This window comes from Vigna unguiculata, chromosome 9 (assembly GCF_004118075.2).
Source record: "Vigna unguiculata cultivar IT97K-499-35 chromosome 9, ASM411807v1, whole genome shotgun sequence".
Taxonomy (NCBI): Eukaryota; Viridiplantae; Streptophyta; class Magnoliopsida; order Fabales; family Fabaceae; genus Vigna; species Vigna unguiculata.
Genome location: NC_040287.1, coordinates 5,241,824 through 5,254,983, shown reverse-complemented (window position 1 = coordinate 5,254,983; position 13,160 = coordinate 5,241,824). Strand labels below are relative to the sequence as shown.

General features: G+C 29.2%; 1 protein-coding gene across 1 annotated transcript; it reads left to right on the top strand.

The window, feature by feature from the left end:
* The first annotated feature begins 8,627 nt into the window (after nucleotides 1–8,627).
* On the top strand, nucleotides 8,628–12,117 carry LOC114163882. Its single transcript, XM_028048255.1, has 9 exons — nucleotides 8,628–8,988; nucleotides 9,095–9,291; nucleotides 9,937–10,118; nucleotides 10,203–10,487; nucleotides 10,570–10,628; nucleotides 10,740–10,776; nucleotides 10,887–10,958; nucleotides 11,112–11,436; nucleotides 11,530–12,117. The coding sequence occupies exons 1-9, from the start codon at nucleotides 8,868–8,870 to the stop codon at nucleotides 11,872–11,874; spliced, it is 1,623 nt and encodes a 540-aa protein (XP_027904056.1). The 5' UTR covers nucleotides 8,628–8,867; the 3' UTR covers nucleotides 11,875–12,117.
* The last annotated feature ends 1,043 nt before the right edge of the window (nucleotides 12,118–13,160 follow it).

Here is a 13,160-nt window from a genome sequence, read left to right as displayed (position 1 = left end):
ATGGAACTATTTAAAACAATTTGTCGTTTCTCTCTTAATACAGAAACTTGCCAACAATCGGTACCTGAAAAGATCCTATTCCAAACGTGGCTATCAACTGTACCACAAATTTTAGAAAGAGCCTTTTTCATATTCATTTCCTTAATAAATTGTTTGAAAGTTGTTTGTATCGGTTCTTTTTATAAAATATTGGCATAAACACACGCGTGATGTGATGTCTACTATTTCTTAAATAATTATAACATTTAAATTTTAAAAATGATAATTAAAAATAAAATTATATATAAATATATATGTATATATATTGTTTATAAATATATAATCATAAATAAAATATATTTTAATTATTAAAATAAAAGATATTGTAAATAATATTATGAATAATTATTTGAATTTGAAAAAATAATGATTAAAATGATAAAAGTGTAAATAATTATTTTATAAGTAATTAATTAGTTATTAAAAAAACTAAAAAACAATTTTTTTTATAAATAACTATTTAAATTTAAAAAATATTAATTAAAAAGATAAAATTGAAAAAATAAAAATTACCCTCTTTATATATATATATATATATATATATATTTATAAATTTTAAAAAAATATAAAAAACTATTGAAATTAAATTCATATTAAAATTAATTTAGGTAAAATATAATTCATAAAAAATTTATATACACTTTTTAAATTTTTTTATTTATATATAATTTAACTTTAATTTATAAAATATTATATATATATATATATATATATATATATATATATATATATATATATATGTGGCTTAAATGTTTCTCATTGTCAGAAATAAAATTTTGTTGTTCTTAAGGGAAAAAATCTATTTACAAATGACTATTGGATGTGTGTAAATAAATAATATGACAGTTTTAGGATATATGAGTACAGTAAAAGAGATGTATTTTTTTATGAAATAGAATATGTATTTATAAGGGTTCTGAGTCCTAAGAAATTTTATTGTAATATTGGTAATATTAAAAAATATCAAATAATATCAGCAAATATAATATCATATGTTAAAATGCAAAAATAATAACAATTATTCAATATTTAACTTTATTAGTCATACATTTTGTTAATGTTTTAGTACACTTAACAAGGCTCATATTATTTATGGGTGGAGGTCAAATGTAATTTAAATACTCCTACTTCCTACCTTTTTATACCTTTCCAAATACCTTTTGAAAACAAAACCGTGATAAATTTCCATTTTCAAAACAGATTGTTTCAAACAAGGTCTGCCAAACGAACTCAGATCAAATCAGAATAATTGGTATATAATATTAATAAATATTATAATGTAATTGTTATGAATTAATGATTGTCCATTGATTTGATACAATTACTCATATGATTCATTACTCTTTATGGTAAATATTTGTATTAACTAAGTTGATTTGTTTCTTTTATGGATCACATATTGTATCTATAAATAGGACTCTTCCTATCAATAATAATACACACAAATGAGTTGCTCCCTATTTTCTATTCTCTATTGTTTCTTCTCTTCTCTATTATCTATTATTCTCTCTGTTATTCACTTTATTTCATAACACGTTATCAGCGCACGATGCTCCAATTGAGGACTAGTGGAAGTTTTTTCTCTCCAAGGACAGTGCTCTACGTGTCTCAATCCAGTCTCTTTCTAATCCTTTCTCAATTTATAATTTTACCTTATATTTTTCCTCTTGTGATAAGAATTATTTGACCTTATCAATTTTCATCTCTGTCTTATTATTTATTTTTATTATGACGATGATTATTATTAATATTATTATTTTGATGATGATTATTATTATTAATATTATTATTTTATGTGTTAGTTCTAAACACGCGAAACGTTGCAAAATTTGGATTTGTGACCCTTGATATTGCAAGGAAGAATTCCTTATATTGGATTTTAAATTTTGAAATATATTTAGATGCAATGGATAATTGGATACCATTAAATCAAGAAATAAAGCATCTAAGCAACTAATTTGCTCATGCGATAAAAGTATCGTGAAAAAGGATTCACAAATATTATGAATTTATTTCATGCCTATATATGGCTGGCTGGACAAAGCAATAAAGCTTTTGATGAAAAATCATGAGATCCGCCTAATCTGCTCCATTCCCAGAAGTGAATGCAGCAATCAATATTATGAATTTATTTCATTCCTTTGTATGGCTGAAAAAAGCAATGAGCTTTTGATAGAAAATCATGAAAGTTGTCCAAATTGGTTCTGCTCCATTCCCAGAAGTGAATGCAGCAACATTTTATTTATATTTTCATGATCGTGATCGTGATCTTGATTATGGACATGGTTATAAAGAAAATTTCAAAGACACATTTTGTCACCAGAAGTGGCACAATAATGTGGAAAAAAAAAGGAAAAGGAAAATGTGAAAATATTGACAAAAAGATGAAAGTATTTATTATCATTACGATGGTAAAGGCCATTTGAGTTGTACTTATTGTACACCAAAGCATCTTACAAATAATGAGAAGAACATAGAAACACACTTTGCTTATGAAGATGGTGATTCTGATTATGGCCATATGGATGCTACTCATCTTGATATTGTTATTTTCTTTGCTAAAGCAAATGGAAGCATTGATCACCTCATTGATTATGAGAGTGTTAAAAAAATATCTCATATTGATATTTACGTTTATATGAAAAACGAATGTTTGCACTAGTACCAAAAGATATGCGTCTTATTGATAGTGCAACAACTTATACAATTCTCAAGAGTAATAAATTTTTCTCTTGTTTGATAATGTGAGACATCGATGTTAGTATTATTTATAGTACTACAAATATATTTGAAGACTCTAGAAGAGCTATTATACTTCTACTAAGAAGTTGAATAAAAACTTATTAAGTTTCAATGATATTTGTCTAAATGGATATTAAATTGAGACAAACAATGAAAAAGATATGAAATATCTTTATATCTCTATGATTGAGTTGAAAAAGAAAGTGTATTGGAGAAATTATCAACATTTTCTTATAGTTTGTACTACAAGTTTATTAGTACAATTGAAATGCATGTCATGGTAAACCAGAAGTTTACAAATCAAAATGATTGCCTTGTTTGACATGATCAGTTATTATGATGCGAGAAAGGAAAATGGTTGAAAAACTCATGTGGACACGTTTGAAGTGTGGTAAACCTATTGGTTCTAAAGATAAAAACTCTTGAATGAGAAAGGGAGCTAATATGCAAAATGACCTAATCGAAAAGGTTGAAATCCCAAAAAGATTCATTTGATATAATTAACGGTTCGATTCCAGAAGAACCTCAGGTACCTGAAATGGTTGAAAATGATGAGATCTCAATAAATTATGTCATGAATCATATAATATGGAACCAAAATGAAGTTAACATTGATAAAACTTTTACTTATAACATAGCGAAGAATGTTATGAATGACAATGAGGATCAATAAGCAATGATCATTGAAGATTGTCGGCAAAGAAAAGATTGGCCAAAATGAAAATATGCAAAGAAGCATAATTATATTTGTTTGCTAAACGAAAGGTTCTTGGACATATAGTTTGCACACCTGAAATTATGAAACCCGTTTGGTACATATGGATTTTTGCGCAAAAATCAAATTAAAAATGATAAAATTGTTAGATACAAAGCATAATTGGTTGCTCAAGGTTATTCACAAAACCTTGTATTGATTAGTGAAAAAACATGTTCACTAGTATTGGATGCAACAACATTGCAATATTCGATTATCCTAGTTGCACAACAAGGTTTGCATTTGCATCTAATGGATGATGTTACAACCTATTCGTACGGTTCTTTTGAGAATCATATTTATATGAAAATCCCTGAAGAATTTTATTTGCCCAACAAGACAAATTCTAAAGAGGGTTATTCAATAAAATTGAACATGCTCTTTTATTGACTAAAGCAAGGATGTGTGTGGTATAACCATCTTATTGAGTTCTTATTAAAATAAGGATATGGAAATGATCCTTTTTGTCCTTGTATTTATATGAAAATATTAGAAAATTAATTTTTCATAATTATTGTTTATGTAGATGACATAAACATCGTTGAAACTACTAATGAGCTCACAAGGCAATTGAAAGAATTTGAGATGAATGATCTTTGAAGGGCAAAGTCTTGTTTGAAATTAGAAATTGAGTATTTAAATAAAAGTATTTTTATACATCAAGAGACTTATATGATTAAGGTGCTTAAAATGTTCTAAATGGACAAGTCATGTCCATTATGCACTCCAATAGTTGTGAGGTTGTTAGATGTTGATAAAGATTCTTCTTAGACCTCAAGAAAATGATGAAGATTTTCTTGGTCTAGAAGCACCATATCTTAGTGTCATAGAAACACTAATGTATCTTGCGAATTATACTCGATCTAATATTGCATTTGCTATAAATTTGTTAAGCAAGATATAGTTCTTCAAGTACAAGAAGAAAATGGTTTGGAGTAAAACATATACTTCGTTACTTTAAGGGTACTACGAATATGAGCTTATTCCATCCAAATGATCCAGATTCAGACCAATGGGTTATGGATATGCATGTTATTTTACATATTCTTACAATGTCACAATGGTTGATCACAAACAAGATGTTTGTTCACATGTGGTAGTACAATGGTTTCATGAAGGTATATAAAACAAACCATAGTAGCAACATTGTCTAATCATACAAAATTACGAGGAAAGTTGTGAATATGTTTGGTTAAGGTTTATAATTCAACATGTGCAAGAAACTTGTGACTATCCCCGAGAAAGATGGAATCAACAACCATATATGAAGACTATAGTGTATTGTTCAATTGAAAAGATGATATAGATATCCAAAAATTCGTTCATCTGAAAATATGACAAGTCTATTTGTAAAGTTTTTGTCACGAAAAACTTTTGAGCAAATGACTCACAAATTCGGACTCTGTCACCTTAATGATGTAAGTTTACATGAGGGGGAGAAATAGAATATGTGATGAACAATATTGTATTAAAGAATACAAAATGATGTACTCATTTTCCTTCACTAGATTTTTTTTATCCCAAAGGGTTTTTCCTAGTAAAGTTTTAACGAGACACATTCTTTATCAATGGACACTCAAGGGGGAGTGTGATGAATTAATGATTGTCCATTAATTTGATACATTTACTCATATGATTCATTACTCTTTATAGTAAATATTTGTATTAACTAAGTTGATTTGTTTCCTTTATGGATCACATATTGTATCTATAAATAGGACTCTTCCTATCAATAATAATATACACAAATGAATTATTCCCTATTTTCTATTCTCTATTGTTTCTTCTCTTCTCTATTATCTATTATTCACTTTATTTCATAATAGTAATCAAATTATTGAGATTTAATCATATATTATGTTAACACACTACAACAAATATCTCTTAAAATATTATTTAACCACTTTAAATCAATAATCTAAAAAAGTTTTGTGGGACCATATTACTTGGTATATTTGATGGGCTGGGTACCTACACTTACAATGATTATTAAGTTTTCATTCTAGAACTAATTCTGTTAAAGTTATTTCTTGAATCAATTTTAGTATTAGTAGAATATTTTGTTACATATATTGGTGAATATATATATATATATATATATATATATATATATATATATATATATATATATTAAAGGAATAAGTATTTTTTCTTAAACTATTTTTAAAATTAATTTTATTTCTAAATTAAATATGCATGCTTATTTCTTTCTTTCCTTGTATAAAAATAATGTAAAAGTTTTTTTCTAACATTAAATATTTACAATATAGTAAGAAAAATTTGTCTAACATAAAATATTTACAAAATATAATATAACTTACATGTATTATTTATCAAAAATGATATTTTATAAAATTTATATACAAATTATGTATACATTTAATTTATAAGTTAAATATAATTCCTAAAAATAATTTGAGTAAAAAAACATCTTTAATCTTATCTAAAATAACATATTTGAGTACTTTATTAATAGTCATTTTTCTTATTAATATAAGACTATTAACCAAATAAAAATTAATCTTATGTTACTCTCTTTGGCCAGATTAATATGAAAGTGATTCCACCTTTTCTCACTTCCAATGTGTAGTTTTAGAAGAAGGTACAATTTATGGATTTTAAAATTTGAAATGAAAGCACGAGGAAACAGTATGGCCCATTCATCCTCTATGTTAAGCTGAGAAACCATGCGCACCAAGCTTTCTGCACTGTTTATGATAACTTCACTTTAAATGTTGATCACAAGTTCATGTGTGAATTAATCTGACATCAACTAATTCGATTAACGTTTTACCTTTTCACTTGGATAAAATTTTGATAATAGAAAGCTAAATATTCAAACAAAGAAGAAATAAATTTGTTATGAGTTTTTGTTTTGTTTAAATGTAGGAATTGATTTTCAATTGAAATACATTAAGCTAATATTGAACATTAAAATAATCAAATTTATTACATAAATTAATTTTTTTTATCATTATTTTCTATAAAACAGGTTTTATCTTTAAAATACAGAAAAATATGAACTTTGTATATTGTATTAACATAATAAGAATTGAACATAAACACGTAAGCACTTTAATTTTTTTTTTTTTTTTATGAAAAATAGACTCTAATTTTGCTTCAAAAATATTTAATAAAAGAAGATTCAATTATAAAGTAGTAGTGATAAAATTTTGTTATTCTTATTTTTCAAAGAGAATTTATGCTGTTTTTTATGATGTTCATAGGAGATGATAGTTTAGAATAGTTCGAATCCAAAAAGACATAAATGTTTGTATGAACTTGATGTGTGTCAAGCTAAATTTGTTAATTCATTCACACTTAATTGATTAGAATGTTAATATAATCTATTAGGTCATGTTTGATGTGTGTGATGGTTAAATATGTTGCTTATTCTCGTGCTAGTTGATTAGAATATTAATATAGTAAATTAGATTAATTCTGAAACATGAACTTGAACACTGTCATAACCTAATTGATTAACTAGATAACCTAATTAATTAGATAAACCAAAAAATAACTCTGCTTTTAAAGAAATATAACTGTACTAGTTTGAAGTTCACCAAAGAGAAGAAAGATTGTTGGAGAGTTTTTGTAGGAAATCTAGATTGGTTCCTCATTGTTTCTAGAGTTGTTCATCAATAATTCAAGAAGGTTATGTGATTGTGATATAAACCTTTACATATAATCAAGTGTATTCTTTCTATCATTAGTCTTCAATTGAAACACTGATTTTTGGTTACTAAATTTCTAGTTTCTTGTTATTGAAACTTTGTTGTTCTATCACTATGACAGTGATAGGTGTTGGTAACTGCGTGTAGCGTTACTGGTTACATTTCTTAAAGGGTTTTTCAAGAGTGTGTATATAGAGGGTGTATGAAGTACATAAGTGAATCTTGTATTGTCCTAACTCTTAATGTTATAGTGAAATTTCTAGTGTGGATAGCTAGAGACGAGATGTGGATTCAATTCAATCGAACCAGTATAAATCTTGGTGTCTCTTATATTATCTTTTCTTTATCTTTTGCATTTTGTTAAGTATAAAAGTTAACTAATTTTGTCAAATAATTAAAGGTTTCTTTACTAATTATGAATTAGGAATTTTTATAAGAAACCTATATAATTAGTGATTAGGAGCATAAATATTACTATTATTTTTTTCATTCTCATTTTAGGCGTTTATAGATATTTATACAATTAAAACTCTATATAAAAATTAGATTCAAACAATTATTTTATTATTTTTAACTACTAAACAATATCATTTATGAAAGATTCATTTGATTTACTTGCAGAAAATCATTTTCATTAATCAGTTTTAACTTTCCATGTTTTACTTATTAAAAGGAAGAAATCACATCTTTCTCCATTTATTTGTCAAATAACTTTCTTTTCGATGAATGGCTTCTATCTTGGTCAAAAAAAGTTTTTTCGACCCTCTTATAAATATACCAGAAATCACTTAATCTTATCTTTTTATATATCTTTAAATAGGTTTCAATTTGATTTATTATTAAGAAATCGACCAAAATTATCAATCCGTATTTAACAATAAACTTTTGATTTTCTTTAACCATATTATTTCGATAGAAATTCACTTAACGAAACGTTTCCATTATTTAATTTCATGACTAATGAAAAAAAATCAATTTAAATTTTTTCAAATATAATAATGTAGCCCTTTTTCATCTGTTAATACAATTATTAACCATTAATTTATAAAATAGTATTTATATTTACAACCAAATTGACTAACGGATAAATTTCAACAGAAGACACGATCAAAATTTAAAAAAGGAAGAGACTTATATCGGCACTGAAATAGATAGTCACAACAACACAAGGGTGTGATCTTAAAATTAAAGAATTTAATTGAGCATTTCATAAATGAATAAACCATATTAAAAAAAAGGAATTAATTGTTTTGAAAGTAGAGGAGGACAAAAACGTCATTGGAGGAATGAGAAGGAAAAAAGAAACAAAAGGCGAGGGTATTTTGGTCAGGCGATTTTGAAGTAAACACAATTTCACACAGGTGCAAACAAAGGCTACACAAAAAAGAGAAGAAAGGGCCTACAAGTACAAATATGAAGTGTCTGTTTCCGAAGACGCGAAATGCCGAAGATCTCACCTCAAAATAAACTATCATCAAAACACTTCTTCACATCTCACACACCAACAACGCTGTCTCTCTCTCTTCTTCTTCTTCTCCCTCCCACACTCTTTCTCTGTGTCTCTCTCCAGAACCAGAAGAAGAAGCTCTGGGGAAACCGCAAGAAGAAAAAGAAAAAAAAAGAAAACCACTAATCTAACCAAAACCCACTAAACCATTATGCCATGCTTCACACCACACCCTTCACTTCTCCTCCTTCTCACCCTTCTCCTACCTTTATCATTCTTCTCTCTCTCCGCCGCCGTTAAAACCTCTGATTTCCATTCCCTGCGTTATCCAGGTTTTTTTCTTTTTCTTTTTTTATTTTCCCGTGTCCGTTTCGAAGTTTTGATTTTTCTGAAATGGGTGTGCTTTGTTCGTGTTTTTGTTTTCTGGGTGTTTTTCAGATGGAGTTGAGGTCGGTGGTGGCGGGGGAGAGTTCCGGAAGGTGCTACCGTGGAAACCGAGGAGATCGATGGCTGAAGATGCTCCGAGCAACACGTCTCTGATATTGGCTCAGAGAAGAACTACGAGGAAGGACCCTTTGGACAACCTTAACCGTTACACCGGTGGTTGGAATATCAGCAATCGCCACTACATTGCTGTCAGTTCCTACCTAACCTTTCAATAACCACTACCCATGACTTTTTTTCTTTGTCTTCTAAAAATCATGCTTTTTATCGGTGTCTTTTATTTGCTAGTTCGGTTTGAATATTTGGGTAAATTTAGCTTGAAAATAAGAAGATAAAACAATTTATTTCGTATAAGCTAAACTCAATTTATGCATTTCAGTTTTTTGAGAAGTGGGATGAGAGAACTTTTATAAAAAAATCAGTGTTTATGTTGAGAGTGACTCATTTTCAGTTCCCACCTAACCTTCTATGATCACGCATGACCATTCTTTTTCGTAATTTTAAATTGTGCTTCTAACTTGGTGCTTGCCATTTGTTTCCAATTTTTATTAGTTTTTTTGGTTCCAAGTTCTGGGTAAATTTCCCAGCTAGAAGAAAAGAGAAGACAATTGAGTTTCTCTTTTAAGCTATTAAAATCAATTTATGTATTTCAGTTTTTTGAGGAACCAGACAACAGAACTTGTATAAAATTTAATTAAATTCAAGTTAGGAGCGACTCAAATTATTGTACTTCTATCGTTTCTTACATATGGTAGCCCAAGATTTCGATGCTGTAATGTTTTGTCTGCTTTTAAACCAGTAATAATGTTTGGCTGACTCTCTGGCTTTTGGTGCAGTCAGTTGTTTTCACTGCGGCTCCCTTCTTTGTTGTTGCTGCGGTCTGGTTTGTGATTTTTGGGCTCAGTTTATCCATAATCTGTTTGTGTTACTGCTGTTGTCCAAGAGAGCCTTATGGTTATTCACGTTTGGCCTATGCTTTATCCTTGATCTTGCTCATCCTCTTCACCGTTGCAGCAATGTATCTCTCTTTCCCACATAGTATGCTATCTTTGATTCATATGACTTTTAAGGTTCTCTAAATGTGTGTGCTTGGTTGTGTTAGAGTTGGATGTGTCCTTCTGTACACTGCTCAGGGGAAGTTTCACGGGAGCACCATAAACACTCTGGAATATGTGGTGAGTCAGGCAGACTTCACCGCAGAAAACCTCAGGAACGTGTCAGATTATCTTGATGCAGCTAAGAAGATTGGAGTTGATGCCGTTTTTTTGCCTGCTGATGTTCAGAAGGAGATTGACGATATTAAGACTAAGATTAATTCTTCTGCTGTACAACTTTCCAGCAAGACTAAAGATAATTCAGAGACAATTAGAGATGTCATAGATGCAATGTTAGTTAGTACACTTGGAAATCTTGATTTCAGGCTTAAAAATGTCCTTTTTTTTCTAACAATTATATATTATGTGCTGTAGGAGACTGGCTCTGGTTATTCTTGCTGCTGTTATGCTCTTTATTGCATTTGTTGGATTCTGTACGTTTCTCTTATCCTGTTTTAATACCTGTTTCTGTTTTTACTGTCTGTCTCTATGTATATTTTTTTGTCGTCTCATGTGATTGTTTTTGCGGTCACAACTTTCTGCAGTATTATCAATATTTGGGCTGCAAGGTCTTGTGTACTTGTAAGTTAAACTACTTGAGCATTTTTCTACATCTTTTTTTCACTTCTGGACATTTTAATTCTTAATGGTTTGTCCCATCAAATCACCACATGTTCTTGTAATGACTGCAGCTTGATCCTCATTGGTTGGATTCTTGTTGCTGGCACATTTATACTTTGTGGTATATTTCTCTTTCTTCACAAGTAAGTCTCTTCTATTTTCTAGAATTTTATATTGAAATTTTTAGTTTTCTTCTGTTAATCAACTCATTTGAAGAAATCCATTTTCTGCTACAATCACTTCACTTGTGTTGCACATACATAACAAAAGGCTATTTTATTGCATATTTGCACCAGTGCGGTTGCAGATACATGTGTTGCCATGGATGAGTGGGTGCAGAACCCCACTGCACAGACAGCCCTGGATGAAATTCTTCCATGCGTAGATAATGCGACTGCCCAGGAAACCTTGACACGGACCAGGGAAGTGACTCATCAGCTTGTTAAATTAGTTGACAACGTTGTTTCCAATGTCACAAACAGGAATTTCCCACCTGCTGCTGCACCCTTGTACTACAACCAATCAGGCCCCTTGATGCCTCCTCTTTGTAATCCTTTTAATGCTGACCTCACTAATCGCTCGTGTGCACCCGGTGAGGTTCCGTTGGACAATGCCGCAGAGGTAATGATTCTACTACACATGCATTTATAAGATGATGTTTTTCAGAACATTCCTGATAGAAAATTGGTAATGATGAAATGTTGTCTGAAACAGGTGTGGAAGAACTACACATGTGAGGTATCTTCGTCAGGCATTTGCGAGACGCCTGGTCGGATGACGCCGACGATTTACGGGCAAATGGAAGCTGCAGTGAACATAAGCTACGGTTTGTATCACTATGCTCCATTTTTGGTGGATCTGCAAGACTGCACTTTCGTGCGGAAAACATTCACAGACATCAGCAACGATCACTGTCCTGGCCTGCAGACAAACAGTGAATTGATTTATATTGGATTGGTTTTGGTATCTGCCGCTGTGATGCTGTCTTTGATCTTCTGGGTCATCTATGCCAGGGAGCGGCGGCACCGTGTTTATACAAAACAGTTCATTGACGGCTAAATGTGTTGGACTTCACCATTAGGAACATCATCGTTCTTGTGTACATTTGAGTTATAGATCATTGCATTTGCAGTTGAGTCTGTTCTTTCATGTGATGAATGTAGAGTTATTGAATTCAACTCACAATTTACCTATACTTCAGTGGTAGAGATGTGTGAAACTACTTTATATGGATCATAAAGTAACAGTGTGTTTTGCTATCAATTTTTTTATTTCTAAATAAACGATGCCAATATTATTTTTTTTTTCAGTGTAATAATGATAATAGTGATAATATCTTAATCATGAAGAAAATTATTAAATATGAATAAGGTTGTCAATGGGTCATCTCTTGTGATGTAACATTAAGAAATGGGTTATGTTAACTAATTTTTCATTAATTCTGACTTTCGTTTTCTAGTCTTTCTATTTTTTTTTTAACTAAACAATCTTGATATTTACTCTATTTCTCATATTCTTTTCCACTAATGAACATCAAGGAAATTTCAAGAGCTTATATATAAGTTGTAAGAATAAATTATAAAACAAATTTTAGAATAGAAATAGAGTAAGATAAAATAAATATGTAAAGGGTTGTATGATGTTACAAGTATACACTTATTTTTGTCGGCGGGTTTGGACATGATTAGACAGCTGACGTGATTCCATACACACCGTGTCTTCTTCCTTGTTTCAGAATAATTAAATATTGATTCTTAACACCTCATTTCTTCTTACTTTTGTTTTGTTAAAATAATGTTACATAATAGCTTCCTTAAGTATTCAGTGTTGAAATAATACATATTCTCTTTTTTCAATATCAAATATAAACTTCAAAATAAGGATTTAAATAAGTACAATCATACTTTAACTTAATTTTAACCCATCATTTTAATAGATCATCACATCACTAAAAAAATAAAAAAAATTATTTAATAATAATTAAAATAATAGATTAAAACTGAATAAAAAATGAATTAAAATATCATTTTCTTTAAAATAAACTACTTCTTTGCTAAGGAAGTATCTATACACAAACAGGAATGTTTCAAAATTTCACGTATCAATTTATTTATAATTCTTCATTAGATAACAGGAATATTCAAGATTTAACTTCCTAACTCCTAAATAGGATATAGATATGCGTGTTTTGGGCTCCTTGAGGAAGCCAATAAAAAACTACTTTTTTTTTTAATTGCTACGTTCCCTTACAAATATCGACAAAAGTTCATTATGAATACTCAAACTAATTAAACACCACCGACTCGACTTTTTCAAATCCAATTCCATTCATCAAACTCCATTGA

Excerpts from the sequence above, each read along its gene's own strand:
- LOC114163882 (XM_028048255.1), top strand. The coding sequence starts at position 8,868 with ATGCCATGCTTCACACCACACCCTTCACTTCTCCTCCTTCTCACCCTT. Across the intron at positions 10,777-10,886 it reads CTGCAAGGTCTTGTGTACTT|CTTGATCCTCATTGGTTGGA; the intron begins GTAAGTTAAACT and ends TAATGACTGCAG. Across the intron at positions 11,437-11,529 it reads CGTTGGACAATGCCGCAGAG|GTGTGGAAGAACTACACATG; the intron begins GTAATGATTCTA and ends TGTCTGAAACAG.